At 38.4% G+C, this 15,485-nt stretch overlaps 1 protein-coding gene across 1 annotated transcript; it reads left to right on the top strand.

The window, feature by feature from the left end:
* Window positions 1–1,203: 1,203 nt before the first annotated feature.
* SDF4 (stromal cell derived factor 4) lies at window positions 1,204–15,214 on the top strand. Its single transcript, XM_009889579.1, has 6 exons — window positions 1,204–1,552; window positions 7,538–7,674; window positions 8,172–8,285; window positions 11,976–12,134; window positions 13,270–13,445; window positions 15,038–15,214. The coding sequence occupies exons 1-6, from the start codon at window positions 1,245–1,247 to the stop codon at window positions 15,212–15,214; spliced, it is 1,071 nt and encodes a 356-aa protein (XP_009887881.1). The 5' UTR covers window positions 1,204–1,244.
* Window positions 15,215–15,485: the final 271 nt, after the last annotated feature.

Genomic DNA, 15,485 nt, shown 5'->3' with positions numbered 1-15,485 from the left:
CGGGGCCGAGGCTGGCCTCCCCGCCGCCGTGCTGCGAGGCTGTAGGGAAGGGGCACCGCGGGCGCCCCGGAGCTGTCGGTGAGTGCGTGTGTGGCCTTCCCTGGAGCGGGGTCGGGACCGCCACTGCCCTTCGAGTCGGGTAGGGAAGCCCCCGGCCGGGTTCCACCCCCTCCCGCCTCCGGTGGGGAGTTAGCCGTCGCCGCTCGGTCTGTGAGTCTTGCCGCGGGGGCTGCCTGCCCACGGCTCTGCTGTGCCCCGCGGGGATGTGGGTTCCGTGGCCCGCGACCCTCTCGTCGGTCGGGCTGTGGTCCTTTCCCCCCATCCCTACGAACTCGTACGTGGCAGCGATTTTCGAGCAGGTCGTGACAGGTCCGCCCCGGGGTTGCTTCTCCTGCCGGCTGTTTCCTGTGTGTTTGCAGCTCCTCTTTACGTGGTGGCGTTTGTAATTGTATTTCCCTCAGTGATCTCTTCCCCAAAAGACCTTTACGTCTTTCAGCCTTTCCGAAGAGGTGTTCTGTTGAGATCTCTGGTAAACTGGAATAAATTCTCTCCTGTGAGGGCGGTGAGCCCCTGGCCCAGGTTGCCCCGAGAAGCTGTGGCTGCCCCATCCCTGGAGGTGCTCAAGGCCAGGTTGGAGGGCCTGGAGCAACCTGGGCTGGTGAGAGGTGTCCCTGCCCAGGGCAGGGGGGGTGGAATGAGATGATCTTCAAGGTCCCTTCAACCCAAACCATTCTGGGATTCTCTGAAACCGTTGTGCTGTTACGGCTATTTCTGCGGCGTGCTGGGAAGCGCAGTGCTACGCGAGGGGCATTGCCACAGGTGAGCTTGGGCTGCACCTTCAGACAGTGTGTCGTGCGCTGGGCTGGCTTCTCGGTAACTGCTTGGGTTTCAGTTGTCAGGTTGGCTCATGCCGTAACACCTGAAGATGGTTTTCATAGCAGAGCTAGGCCATTTAAAGGGTGTTATCTTCCACAGTCCTCTGACAAAAGTTACTATTGTGCAGACTGAAAACTGGCACAGATAAATTTCTTGTCATGTATTTATTATTTAACAGGCTTTTTTATTCTTTCACAGCAAATATTTGTGCATGTGTGTAGGTTCTTCTGAGTTTTAGGAGGTGTTTTATTAGCGATGTAATGTTCTAGAGTTTAATTTCCATGTGTTTTTTCCCTTTTGTTTTTTAGATCATTTAATCCGTTCACAGTAATTTAATCAGCCAATACTTTGAATAAAAAGGAAAAAAAATGATGTCAAGACAGGCTTTTCTCTGCAGTTTGGGATCTCTGTATTTGTCCCTTCTGTTTGTCTTTCTTCTAATGGATGTTTATGCAAGGCCTGCAAATAATTCGGCCCTCAAAGAAAAGCCAGCTGACAGCAAAGATGAGAATGAGATCTTGCCCCCAGATCACTTGAACGGGGTCAAAATGGAGATGGATGGACATCTGAACAAAGAATTCCATCAAGAAGTTTTTCTAGGAAAAGAGATGGAAGAGTTTGAGGAAGATTCAGAACCGAGAAAAAATAGGAAGAAGCTCATGGTCATCTTTTCAAAGTAAGTTATGTGCATTGCCAAGAAGACTCTTTCTCTGATCTTCAGAGTAAAATACGCAAATTTTTCTGTAATACTTAAAAATTGTAATGATGAGGGAGAAAGCATCACTCTATAAGCACTGTGTTCATGTTATTGGTGTATACAGGTACATTAACACCTCATTCTCAGGAGTGAGAATGCATGTGTTCAGAGTCACAATCAGTACACAGGATTGGTGCTGTGGTCCGGTAAAATTTATGACGAAACGTACCATTTCTATGTGAAAAAACCTACCTAGCCTCTCGAGGTAAAGAAGTTAATGCTACTTTTTCCTGTTTTCCTGGCTGACTGAATAATCAATCACACTTGTATCTTAAGTCAAGGAATTAGTAGGGAAGGTCTTCCTTAGTGGTAGGCTGCCCATGCAATGAATTGGGAGGGTGGGTTTTGTTTTAGCGGTAGTGTGCTCTGTGGCTTTGCTGTGAGCTTAGTTTTGATTGGCAATTTGAGTTTCTTATTTATTGTTTGGTCTTATATTCCATATGGATTTTTATTTGTTGTTGTTTCTGTTGTGACTTCTGCAAATAACCGCAGAGGAAAAACACTGAAAAGACAATAGTAAAGCCAGAAGGGATGAAAAGGGACAAACAGACAATGGGGTAAGATTGTGGTAAACAAACAATTACTTTCTGTTCGTAAAACTTTCTAGTAGATGCTAAGTGTCTAAAATCAGTGTGTTTCAAATGAAATACCTGAAGGTTAAAAATAATTATGCCTAACAGCACATACCAAGAGTTCAGAAATGGACATGGCGACTTTCGTCATTAAGTTAGCAGTGTTGTTAACAGAATATTGAGCTCCTCAGAATTTAGAAAAAGAAAAGAGAATGAAACGTGAGAATAGAAAAATGAAATTTTTCTTTTGTAGCCTTATTGAAAACTTCATCTAGCTCTTTACTTGGTGTCAAAATATTAACTTTACTTTTAGGCATTAAAGCATTTTCCCTTTTATAAGGTACTTCTTGTGCTAGATAAGGTTCGTGTTGGCTAATAAACTGTCAAGATGTTTGGAGGTCAGTAAACATAATGGCAATGGAAATCAAAATCAGTGTGTACTTTTAGACACTAGATGGCAGAATTGTCTTTATTCGCATTTTTTCAGTGGAGGATTAATTTTATTAGGACAGCTTAAATTACATTGGTGCCCTTAATTCTGATGGTGGTGTAAGGATGCATATATACTTGAGCTGAAATGAGAAGGCTTAACAAAGCTTTTTTTTTCTGCAAACTTTTCATTAACAAGGAAATAATATCAGTAATAACATTGAATTTTATTTTTTTTTCTGATGTTCTCCTGAGTAAAGTCAGCTAAAGCAAATAGCAAACCAGAGGGCCATTTTCATTTAAAGTAGAATCCATTATTACTATGTCTGCTATTCAGACCACTCACTTCATTGGTAGGATGTATACAAATAATAAGATTGTCCTTAGAAGCTTTCATTTTCTTTATTGTTATGTGTTTATTGGAAACATTCAACTGGTGGTTAGTAAATTGTCATTCACAAATTGCAAACTCTGTTCACTTCTGCCTGATTATTACGAAAGAGGAAGCTTAAAGCAATTGGATTCAAGATCAACTTCACTCAGATACTTACTTAAAATTGCATTCTGTCGGATGATCAGATTAGAAATGTAGAAAAGCATTCTGAGGAATGTGGTTGCTTTCTAGACATAGTCTTAAAAACTGAGTGAAAAGAGAAATACTACGAACTCCTGTGAAAGGCTAGTAAGGCACTGGCTTCCAGCTGCTTTGGAAATACTTTCTTTGAAGACATAAAGAAAACACACAATGTTGTTTTTATTAATGACAGCTGAGATTCTATGGCATGCCAGTATGATATAAAGTAGTCAATTCAAAGCATGCATTATTGTCTAATAGGGTTACTGAAAATGAAGTTGAAACATGGAAGTGAAGCTCCCCAAACCATGTTTTTCTAGGCAAGCAAGCTATATGTGACTGAAAGAACAAGTGGCATTTCATAATTCCGTATTTCAGTTTCTGAAGTCACTCTTTACTGGGAGGACAAGCCTAACTTGTCTACAGAAGAGTTTTTTTGCAAGTTAACCAGTCCTTCCACTTTGCCGCGTGAAATTAGGCATGGTGCAGGAAATCCTGGGTGCATCTTTTTAATCTTCTTTCCCTGCCAAGTGTAAGTGTTCAGGAATCTTCAGGTCAGGAAAGTCTGTGAGGGGGGCTTATTTGACAACCTTTCTTCTTGTGTTTCTCGTAATTGCAAAAACCCCATTTGTTGTAGTCTCCATTTAAATAGTTTAAATTAGCTTGGAATCTATAGAAAATTCTTTTGCTATATGGTGTAGTTTAGCTTGTGTAGGTGGGTGTTGATGGGAGGGAAGGAGGAAGGATATTGAAAGCAATCAAGTGTATTTATGACAATGCTGATTTCACTAAATCAATGGCACTAGAATTTCACTAAATCAGTGGTGCTAGAATTCAGTTTGGTGAGCCTTGCTTCTAAGGGTCGGTTATCTTTTAAATTACTTGTACTGAACAAAACCGATAAATTCAAGTCAGAAGAATGTAATGTGTGTGGCTTTCTGTCAGAGTGTTTTTGTGGTGTTGGTGTTACCCCGGTGAGTTTGATATTTGAGTATCCTTCTACCATTTGCATTTTACTGATGTTTTCAGCTACTTGGCAGCAGCCCTAGTTGTGATTTAAAAATTAAAATCTTGGTGTTAGCTGAGTGCCTTACCTTGATGGTCGTTCATCAGGTTATGGGCTTAAATAGACCCGTGTACAGAAGCTTTTTGGTTTGATTTTTCTCCCCCTTGTTTAAAGGTCGTGAACTTATCCTTTCCTAAAGCAGAACTCATTGTGAATCCCACAGTGCTTGTAAGTGCTCTCTTAGACTTTACAGCTGTGACTGTTTGTGTTCAGGTTGCACATAGGGCAAGATCCATGCCCCCTTTTCTTAAATTCAGGTTTGTCTCATAGCCTATCACAGTATTTGTTTCTACTGGTATGCATTCTGTCTGTGGTGGGAAGGTGCTGGTAATGACAGCTGATGTTGGACAATAGCAGGTAGAATAGAGAACGAGGAGGGGGGACGTTTTAAGCTTTCCTGTTTTGATATCCTCGGTTTAGATTAGAGATTTGTATTATTCAGTTAAAAAACTGTTTATGCTGTATGCCACTGGAAGGTTTTAAGTAGCGTGTGCACCCTGATTTGTGTTTTTCCTAACCTGTACTTTTAAGTATACATCTAATAAATTTTGCATACCTCCTACCATGTAAAGTAGAGCTTTGCTATCGTTTGTTATTAAAAGTTATTTTCTGAATCTGCTCTTCACTGTTGGGATGAAACAGAAACCAGCTCTAAAGTGATAATGCTCAAAGGAATTGTTATCTTAAGTCCTTTAGGTAAGAACACTGCGTTCCTGCTCCCCCCCGGTACCTCGGGCAGCATTGCAGGGTTGTCATTCAGGAACCTGAAAGCATGAATCTGAAAACCTGAGGGGTGAATGTTTATTGATAATACTCTCAGATGTGGCCCTTTTGAAAGGTGGCCACAAAAATCTGATTTTTAATGTCTGGTGATTGAAAAGCTGGGCTTGAAGCATTTAAAACCTGTTCTTCCAGGTTTAACACCTATATTTAGTGCAACTGTTACAGGCTTTTGCTAAGGAAAAATTTAAAATTATCCTACAGAGTAGCATACTTGCTTGTTCCTTAATCAAAGGTAGTATTAACATTTAGGCTGTGAGTAGATAATGAAATATAGTTTGAATAGTCAGGGAAGTGTTAACCTTGAGCTTAGAAAGGAGCTGTTATGTCTGATGCTGCCCATTAGTGAAATGTATTAATACACTAATGGTATTTACCATGTTGCATCAACTACGTCTGGGCTGTGGTTTATCTATAATTTTCTTTGGAATGGGACAGGTAAGCAATAAGGTACGTTGCTCTCTGTAGTCTGTTTTTTAATTTAAATTTATGCTAACGGTAGTCCTTGCTGTTGCAAAAAAGTTGCTGTCAGTTCAGGAGGTAGTGCATCATATACTGCTCTAAATCATATACATATCATATGTCAAGCTTTGACAAATTTGAGATGGCAGTCTCTAGCAGAAAACTATGCTTCTTGTAGGAAAAGAGCAATCAAGATTTTTTTTGTTGTTGTTTGGTTGGTTTTTTTGAGCTGGTATATTGTGTAGTTTGAGAAATGGTCACAAGATTTCTGTACACAGCTTGCCAAGGAAGGTTTGAGCAAAGTTGTAATCTGAGATGATACTCATGCTTGGACTCATCTTGTTTTCTTGAGCTTAAGTTCTTTCTTGCCAGTATTTGGGTTTTGACAATTTTTTAAGGAGTGCATTAGAGTGTACTACTCCTTACTAACATCTTTTTGAGTGTTCAGGCCAATCTGCCTCAAAAGTGATTGCCCATCACTGTTTTACAAAATTGGTTTTCTGTGACTTAGCACTATTAGGCTGTTTGGCAACACGTAATTATCTAAGCTTATTGTTATTAGTGGAAATGTTTTTAGTAGTCCGTTCTGAATGAGATATTTATCTAAGGAAGCATGGACAGTCTTTTGGTTTTATTGCCTTAGATGGTAACCTCACAGAAGGAAGATATATTGTATTTCATACAGTTGTAAATATTCCTCTCAGAAGCAGAAGTGCTGTTTATGGTCCCTGAAAGGATTTCAGCACGCTTTGTACAGTGGATGCCTGCTAGCTCATGAAAATCTGAGGCATTGGGGACTTCTTGTGAGCTGTGGTAGCAAAATAAAGGTGTACTTTCCTGAGCTAGAAGAGCAATAAATGGGATGTTTGTTACCTTTCTCCCTAGTTACAATGTGATTTAGATGGAAAGTACAGCTTGGAAGTAGTAAGTTTGATAGCTTTGATCTAAGGAAACTAGAATGTTAAATGTTGAGGGGAAAATGCCTTGATTTCCCTTGTCAGTTTTGATAGTACCTATTTCATCTCAAAACCCACGTTTTTTTCACCTGGTAAGTGCAAAGTGGCACGAATGGAACATGACCATTTTACTGGTCTTGCCATTGATACTGAAAAGTTGCTAATACTAAGCCCATGAATGTGTATGTGGAAAGATGTGATACAATGTTTAAAACCACTAATACTGCATTTATTAATGCAGCTGAGTGGTGTAGTTTGAGCAGAGTAGGTGCTAGGGTTGTTACTTGGTTTAAGCTTTTAACATTTAGTTGACATTTAAAGGCAAATCACATTTAATAACTTAAGTTTCAATAACACTTCAGTCCTGTTAAGACAGCGATACAAACAGATTAAAAAAGCCAGAGTCAAGATGGGATTTTTTTGTTGTGTTTTTCTTTGTTGGTTTTTTTGGTGTTGTTTTTTTCATTGAACAAGAGTGGTTTTGGTATGCTTTAAATAGAATCTTGCCTCCTGTTAGTGATGAGTTTTCAGTTTTAAATATCGTTACATCTTTTTTGAATAAATACTTAATGATATGCTCAAAAAAACCTTAAAGTGGCATGTTATTGTTTTTGTATTATTTCTTCAACTGTGATTTGTATATTAACTTCTTTTTAATGAAATGAGCATTAATGGAATTGATGGTATGGCAGTTTATCTTAATACAATAAAGCAGTGTTGTCAGTGCATCAGGAGAACAGTGGATTGTCAGATTGGATTATCAGTTTACTGCTAATTTTAGTCAGGTAGAAAAAGCTTAGTTCTGTAGCTCAGTAGTTCAATAGCAGTGAGTACAAGAATATCCTTTGACAAAGCAAAGTAAGCGTGATAACGTAGAAACCTAACGGAGAACAAATATACGTGCAGAACTTTTAAATGTGTTAAGAATTAGAAACTTATCAGCTGTAATGTATCGCCAGAAATCAAGGCATCCCAGATCCAAGGTATCCCATATCCAGAGATCAAGGTGTCAAGACTCGCCCCACTCAATCTCAAATCTAAATCTTGTTTGCTATTCATCCATAGGGTGGATATAAATAATGATAAAAAGATAAGTGCAAAAGAGATGCAGCGCTGGATCATGGAAAAGACAGATGAACATTTCCAGGAAGCTGTGGAAGAGAATAAAATGCACTTCCGAGCTGTGGACCCTGATGGTGATGGTAAGATGAATGATTCCTTCATCTCCTGATGACATCTTAAGTGGGTTGCTAGTAGCCAAACCTACTGGCTGCTCTTCAGATATGCAGTGACAAAATCCAAGTTCCTTTGCACTGCATGTAATCACAACAGTTTTGATCTATACAGAAGACAATAGAGAAAAGTGGTGATGTGCTCCAGTTAGCACTGTAGTTCTGTGTTGACTGCTATGTTATTTCACTTGCAGTCATAGCAAATTGTAACAAGTGGCTCTGCCAGGGATCCGGGGATCCGGTGAGGAGGGTGACATAAATACGTTATTTTCACAAGGCCTGTCTGGTCTAAAGAAACATAAAAGTGAATCGAGTGATAGTTTTCATATTGCCATTCATAAAACTTAGTGTGATGGTTATAGTGCCTGAACCAAAAGATTTTAGCACATACCATTTTAAGTAATGAGACCAAAAGTTTGTCATCTAAGCGTACTATGTTATGTCTGAGATATGGCTCTTTCTTACAGGCCATGTGTCCTGGGATGAATATAAAATCAAATTTTTGGCAAGTAAGGGCTTTAATGAAAAAGAGATTGCAGAGAAGATCAAAAACAATGAAGAGTTGAAAATAGATGAAGAAAGTAAGTGCAGACCATTGGTGTGCATTGGTTTTTCTTTTACTTTCCTAAAACCTGAGTGTCAAAACTGTTACAGCTGTGACTGTAATGTTTCAGTTGATGAATGTTTCAGTTGTTTTTCTGCTTCTACGCAAATGTAGAATGTGTAATAAGACTGAAGTACTAGATTTCTTCCCAACCCAAATCTGCCTTCCCAACACTTTTGATGTAAATATTTAACACTGAAAAATCTTGGTTTCTTATTTGTTACTGCCTATTTGAATAGTTTTCAGTTATTTATATTTAACAGTCTGCTAAAATTTGTCAGACCTGTGTTGCCCATGGACCGTTGTATTGTTAATGCGGGAACCAGGTCCCCTGTTGCTCCAAATGCAAGGGAGCTGCTCCGTGCGATGCCTCTTCTAAAATTGAGGAGGGGTGTATGTGCTACCAAACGGCGTTGTGTTTAAATAGGTATGTGCTTAGGCACTGGAAGCATACGAGAAGTTAATAGCAGAAGGTTGCTGAACAGTTGTTTCATCTGAGTTCTCTGTAGAGAGATTGATTTTTTATTTTTTTTTTTCAGGTTAGTGAGATTGATCATTTCTTCCTTGTTACTTTTGAAACTTTCATTTGAATCTGGCTTGGTATAGACATGGCAACTCTTAACAGAGTAATCTCCCTGCTCTGCCCCATCTAAAAGTGTTTAAATTTACTGTTAAGTAAAACACGAAGCCTTAGCCTTTCCTTGCAGGAATTAGTCATTTAAAAGTGGGTTATGTTATATTTTCCATTTATCAAAAAGCAACTAAAATGCAAATGGGCCTTTGGTTTTATGGCAGGGAAAACACCTGTGCAGCGTGTTCTATGGCAGTGTGGTTAACTGCAGTTTACAGGAATGCTCATCAGATAAGATTTGCTGAATAAGGGAAGTGTGTACATAATCATTTTTCTACCTAGGTAGCAAGCCTTGTTTGGGAAAATCAAATTAGTTATCTACCGCTTCCTGAGGATGATAGGCAAAACTTATTTTCATACTCTAGTGCAGGCTAAAATTACTCTTTTTCGGTCTGTATAATAAAAAATAACTGAATGTGTGGATCTTAAGGCATGTTCTGAGTCTGGCACAGAAGCACACTGCAGTTTGGATGCCAGGCCAAAACTAGGGACAAAACTTTATTTAACTTATGCAGATAACAACAGTTTCAACTGATGACTGACAATTGAGTTTCATTTAAGACTGAGTAAGAAAGATAGGCAGAGGGAGATTGACTTGAGTTTTCTAACATGTGGGGTTGGCTACAGTGGCAAACCATAAGCAAGTGATTTGATTATTCTGTGTTTACTTCTGTCCTTGATATAACTAAAATTTGCCATGTGCAAACTTGCCCTACCATCCCTATGAAGACTGTGAAGGGCTTGTTTACTCTTCACAAAAAAAACATTTACTGAAGACTCGATTACAACTAGCAGTTCAAAAAATGTATATGTGACCGTTGGTGGTGTTTTTTTGTTGGTTTTTTGTTTCTTGTAACTCAACAACCAAAGGCATGCAGGACGTATTTAAGAGAGTTCATTAAATTTAAAAAAGAAAAAAAAGGTTATGTGAAGACTGTAGTCTTTCAGGGTGTTTTTAAAACTTGTGAAAAGCAAATGCTTCAGATTTGTGTTTGTTAGTGTATTTTGCAGATAGCAGGGTGTGCTACAGGCAGTATTTTTTCCAGTGTGTCATTTAGAAAATGACTACACCAGAAAACGAATACTCTATACAGGTATTTTTTTCCTGTTTGGTTTTGTTCAGGACTACTAGGTGCACATAATATTCATGTTGTGTGTTGCAAGGTGGTTTTTTCTTCAAATCAGATGCATGGTTTTAGTGGAAACTCATGTGAAAATTATGGTTCTCAGTTGAGTTTACGAAAAATTCACTTAAAAAGTGCTTGTCTGCATGGTGTAAGACAAAATGAAAGTAGTGGAAGTGTAAAGTGATTTTGGTGCTGATGTAGCTGTTCGTGCACGTGTACTTCAACTTGCATTTGCTGCTTCCAGCAAAAATATTTCCCTTTCATTAAATTACGGTGATAAACCGGGCACGTGTTTTGTTTTAGTTAGGTTTGAAGTCAGAAAGCTTTCTGATACAGAATAGGCAAGGTAGCTAAAAGGAGTAATAAGTATCTGTATCCTCAAGTAACGGAACACTAAATGCATTTCTTGGTGCTTAGCTTAGCGTCTGGTCTTGATGTTTCCAAGCTTTCTTTTGTAGAGCTACTCTGTTAAATCTCTCATAGTTCCAACAAATCACATTTTTAGGCTGATCTATTTGAGTCTAAGGATATAAGATGTCTCTGAGTAGGCAGTTCTCTTAAATTTTGAGCCTTTGGCAGGGTAAAGAGGAGGAGCAGAGGCAGGGCACAAGTCTCTTCATAGCTTTCCTCGTCCTCTGCTTTATGGCTTTGCTTATACTGACTTCTCAGTTAGATGCTTTGTTAAGAACAGCTGTCCATTGAAATATATTGTTGATTGCTGTAAAAACTAGGCTTTGATTTTTCTTCTTTATAATCTGTTTAATACAATTCTTAAGCTTAATTCACATATGTAGTTTTGTGGAGAGTGAGGTTGCTATCTGGAATTGCGGTGTTGCTGGAGAAAAATCTCTGCACTTAAAATTGTGTGCAGTATGCATAATTCCATCATCGCTTTGTGGTAGGTCAGTGTACCATTTTGTTAACTCAGTTTTTGTGAGCTTGAACATACCTAAAAATACTTCAATAATACAACTGGTTCTGGTTTAGATAATGTTATGTTAAGAAATGCCAAGTTGAAATAAGAAAAGTGGTGGTGTAACATTGGAGTAATAAAATGTGTCCCTTTGATCATGCCTGGAACGGATGTGTTGGCAAAGAATATTTTCTTATCTGTGGTAAGACTTAATGAGTGCTGTAGAGTAGAATAAACCTATGCAGTGCTATTAGCCAAAGCACTGGTACAGTGGGGCTTCACAGGTCAGAATTGTCTTTATAGATTTAATGATAGTCATGTTATTTGGTCTTAGAAGAAAACACACTAATCGTTAAAGGGTTTGTTGTTATGGTTATTATTTTGGTAGGAAAAGAATTGGTTGACATCTTCCTTTCTTGTAGATACTAACCAGGTGTGTGATGTCACAATTACAATACACGGAGACAGTGAATCTGAAGAATGTTTTGGCTATTTCAATGCGCAGGACTGGTTTGAAGTAAAAAAAAAATAAATTATTCATTCAGAAGAAAGGTGCTACTGGTATTTAGGCAGGTGAAAGATTTCTGTTGGTTGTGGGCTTCAAAAAATGAAAACAATAAAGGAGAAAAAGAAGTACTGAACAAAGTTGGATTATTTATACCTCCTACCAGAACCAGCTAACAGTACTGGTAGGACAATACTTTTCGCTTGATATGTTGAAGTTTTGATACAAATGTTGCCAAATTTTTATTTTCATCTCCTAATTTCAGTTCAGTTGTTTGGTTAAATGATCTTTCCCAGTGTTTCAGCACAAACTAGATGACACTAATTGCACTTTGTTTCCCCTCGGTACCTGCTTTCCCTGGGAGTTGAACTGTGAAATAGCTGGTCCATGGGTCATCCTTGTTTAAGCAATTGGGTAATGGGGGAAGGTATCTTTTAAGAACTTTAAATAGAATGAACATGATAGACTAAATCTTTTTCTTAAATTTCTAGCACAGGAAGTTTTAGATAATCTGAAGGATCGGTGGTACCAAGCTGACAACCCACCTCCTGATCTGTTGTTGAACGAAGAAGAATTTTTATCCTTTCTTCATCCAGAGCATAGTAGGGGAATGCTGAAGTTCATGGTGAAAGAAATCATTCGAGATTTGGGTATGCCATTTTAAAACATGTTTCTTGGGAGTTGATTACTTGCAAACCGTTTTATTGGGTAGATGTTGGTATGCCATTGCACTGTTACGGGTCAGTCTGAAATTTTGGCACGTCTTGTTTGCTCTGCTCTACACATCTTCCAACGTGGTGAGCAAGAAAAACAAAGAGCACAAATGCTGGCATCTCCATGGAGTTGCCTGTGCACCTCTCAACACTAAATTTAGTCTCTGGTTGTTAAAGAAGAGCACAACATTATACGTTAGAAAGATGTTCTGAGTACTTCAAACCAAAAAGATCAGCTGACACTACTTCACACTGAAGTGCTGCTGCAGTGTAGGGTCATAGTAGCAATAGTAGAAAAGGTTTGATGGATAGTGAAATGCTATAAAATATACTGATGTGAATGCTCTGTGAGGAGGTCATTAAATGCTTTGTACTTCCCCTGTACAGCAGCCATGTAAGAATTGTGATGTACAGTTGTGAAAGTGGAAATAAATGGTTGAGGTTTCTAAGAAAATAATTTTTTTTAAAATTCGTAAGTATTGGCACACATGGGTTTTTTTTCTATTGAGTCAACAGCAATGCATATTTAAAACTGCTGCAACACCTAGATTAAAAAAGAAGAGAACTATGACTCTGCTAGTTGTTAGCTTAATAAATACGAAGTTTCCAGTGACACTTGAGTGTGTGATATGTACAGACAGAACAGCTCCAGTATGCAGTCTTTTATGAGAGTTAATTTACCTGAATGCTAATACAAGGGGAGACTGGATACAGCTGTAAGAAGCTTTCTGTTGAAAAAATAAACAATGGCAATTTAAAAAAAAAAAAAAGCCCAGTTTGCCACCTGGTGTGTCTTTCAGGTCCAGTAAAATTCTTTTTGTTTCGTATATTGATGGATGTGTGTGTGGTTGTTTTTTTTAACCTTCTGAAACATCATGTGTGTACCATAGTACAGGGAGTTTTCGGCTAACCAAAGATACAAATGGTGACTATTCCTCTCTGCTAGAGTGAGGATTGTGGACTGCTGAAACCAGGCAGACTCTACCAGAGACGTCTCCCACATGAAGGAATTTCTCATTTTTTAATGGGCGTTAAGCAAATGCTTTTCAGTTACTATGTACTTCTGTTGTAGATCAAGACGGAGATAAGAAACTTACCCTTTCAGAGTTCATTTCATTACCTGTTGGTACTGTAGAGAACCAGCAAGCTCAAGATATTGATGATGACTGGGTAAAAGACAGAAGGAAGGAATTTGAGGAGGTCATCGATGCTAACCACGATGGTATTGTCACAATGGAAGAGCTGGAGGTAAGTCTTCCTTAGATAGTTAGTTTTAGTGTTTTTAAAACCAATATTTGTTTTTTAAATACAGGATTGAAACTGCTGTAGAGAATACGAAGTCCAAAAATACTTGAATTAGCAGTACAACGTGTATGTCTACTTTATAATTGGAATAGAGTATTGTTCTATAGTGCTTGCGGATAGCGGTGTTATGCTTTTTGTTAAAGAGGAGGGGGAGTTTTCCTAGCATAACTGTTATTCATAGGTATGCTTTTAGGGTTCCTTGTCACATAGACACTTGTATGGATATGCAGCGCATGAAAGCAAGTCACAGACTTCATTAGGTGCAGTGGTTAATGGGACAGTGAGTCATACTTTCAGTTGCAAAAGGAGTAACTGGCAAACTATATATTCATTTAAAAAAAAAAACCCAGGAAAGAAAACAAACCAAAAAAACCCAACGACCAACAAACCCTGGGGCCCCAGTAGCATAGAAAATAGCAGAGATTTCTTCTTTGAGGTGTTTTTCTTTTTTAAAAAAATGAAATGATTATTTTCAAGTGTGGATTCTAGTTTGTGGCCTTTTTAGACTTTGGTTTCCAGAAGTAAGGCTTTCTTCTAAATTCTGTCTGCAGAAGAGTCTACCAAACAACATGAAATGCTTTGCACCCTACAGTTATGGCAGTTTTGTGGCCAATGGAAGAGGTTCATGGCTCATTTCTGGCTTTTTTACCTTTCTGGGTGTAAGCACGTACCTTGTCTAGCAGAATTCAGACTGCAGCATAGGCAGAGTGAAAGGAGAACGTCTAAAATATTGGCCTTCTCCCCGAGACAGGATGAATGTTAAAGTTTCTGAGCTTCTCAGTATGCAAATATGTGAGTATGAACGATAGTTGCAGTATGGATAAACAGTTATATTGTGACATAGATTATGTTAATAGCCTTTTGACTGAGAATTTTCTTTTAAAAATAGCCGGTTTATTTGTGAAGTCTTTGTATACGTATATGAACATGGACGCACACGCATATATGTCACATCTTCTGGGAAGAAATTGAAAATAATCTTGAGTCTTTTACATCATGAACTAAAGTGCAGTGCTTGAAATCTTTTAATCTATTTCAAGTTAGGTGAAGGAGTATAATGCTTCTGACCTCTGTAACGTCTGCCTGGTGGTTTAAAATGGAAGAAGAAAGTTCTAAATTGAACGTTATAAAAGGACTATCTCCAGAAACAGAAAAAATTGGGTCATACAGATTGATAGTGTGCCACTTTTTAATTTTGAATTGATACTTCTTCACAAAACCCACTAGATTTGATAGTCAGTTTAGTTTGCAAGCAAAATGTCAAAAATATTTTTATTGTAGACGCTGGCATAAGCAGAGAAAATCTGGATTTATGTTGGAACAGCCAAGGAAGCAGTGAATGGAAAAACAGCTAGGAGATAGATGCAGGCCTGTTGAAAAGATGTGCTAACACCTTTTTCCATGACTTATGTTCACTTTGGGATGGCTTATGTTGGTCTCATGATTGCTGAAGCTTACATAGAGCTAAGGTTCATAATTCTGATGTGTGGAAATGTGTACATAGTGATTGAAAATTATTTTCTTACTTGTTTTAGGAATATATGGATCCTATGAATGAATACAATGCCCTAAATGAAGCGAAGCAAATGATAGCAGTAGCAGATGAAAATCAAAACCATCACTTGGAGCTGGAGGAGATACTGAAATACAGTGAATACTTCACAGGCAGCAAGCTTATGGACTATGCACGTAACGTCCATGAGGAGTTCTGATCCTGCTCACTTTTCCAGAGCTCTGAAGCACTTTCTTGCTTTCAAAAAAAACAAAACAAAAAAAAAGAAGAAAAGGAAAAAAAAGAAGAAAAAAAAGCCCAACCCCCAAACAGACAGAAAGTTACTTTGCTGCTATCTGTGTTATATGCCTACAGTGTGTTGTCTTAGATTTAAAAACAACTTCCGTCCATATATAAGATCTACAGCTTTGTTGCCTTCAGTGTGAGGGGGAAAAAAAGGGTCCATAAATAATAGGGCAGATACTGGACTA

Source organism: Charadrius vociferus, unplaced genomic scaffold (assembly GCF_000708025.1).
Source record: "Charadrius vociferus isolate BGI_N301 unplaced genomic scaffold, ASM70802v2 scaffold477, whole genome shotgun sequence".
NCBI lineage: Eukaryota > Metazoa > Chordata > Aves > Charadriiformes > Charadriidae > Charadrius > Charadrius vociferus.
This window is presented reverse-complemented; position numbering and strand designations above follow the sequence as displayed.

Coding starts and splice junctions, on each gene's coding strand:
- SDF4 (XM_009889579.1), top strand. CDS start 1,245: ATGATGTCAAGACAGGCTTTTCTCTGCAGTTTGGGATCTCTGTATTTG. Junction 8,286..11,975: donor GTTGAAAATAGATGAAGAAA/GTAAGTGCAGAC, acceptor TTAAATTTCTAG/CACAGGAAGTTTTAGATAAT. Junction 12,135..13,269: donor AGAAATCATTCGAGATTTGG/GTATGCCATTTT, acceptor CTTCTGTTGTAG/ATCAAGACGGAGATAAGAAA.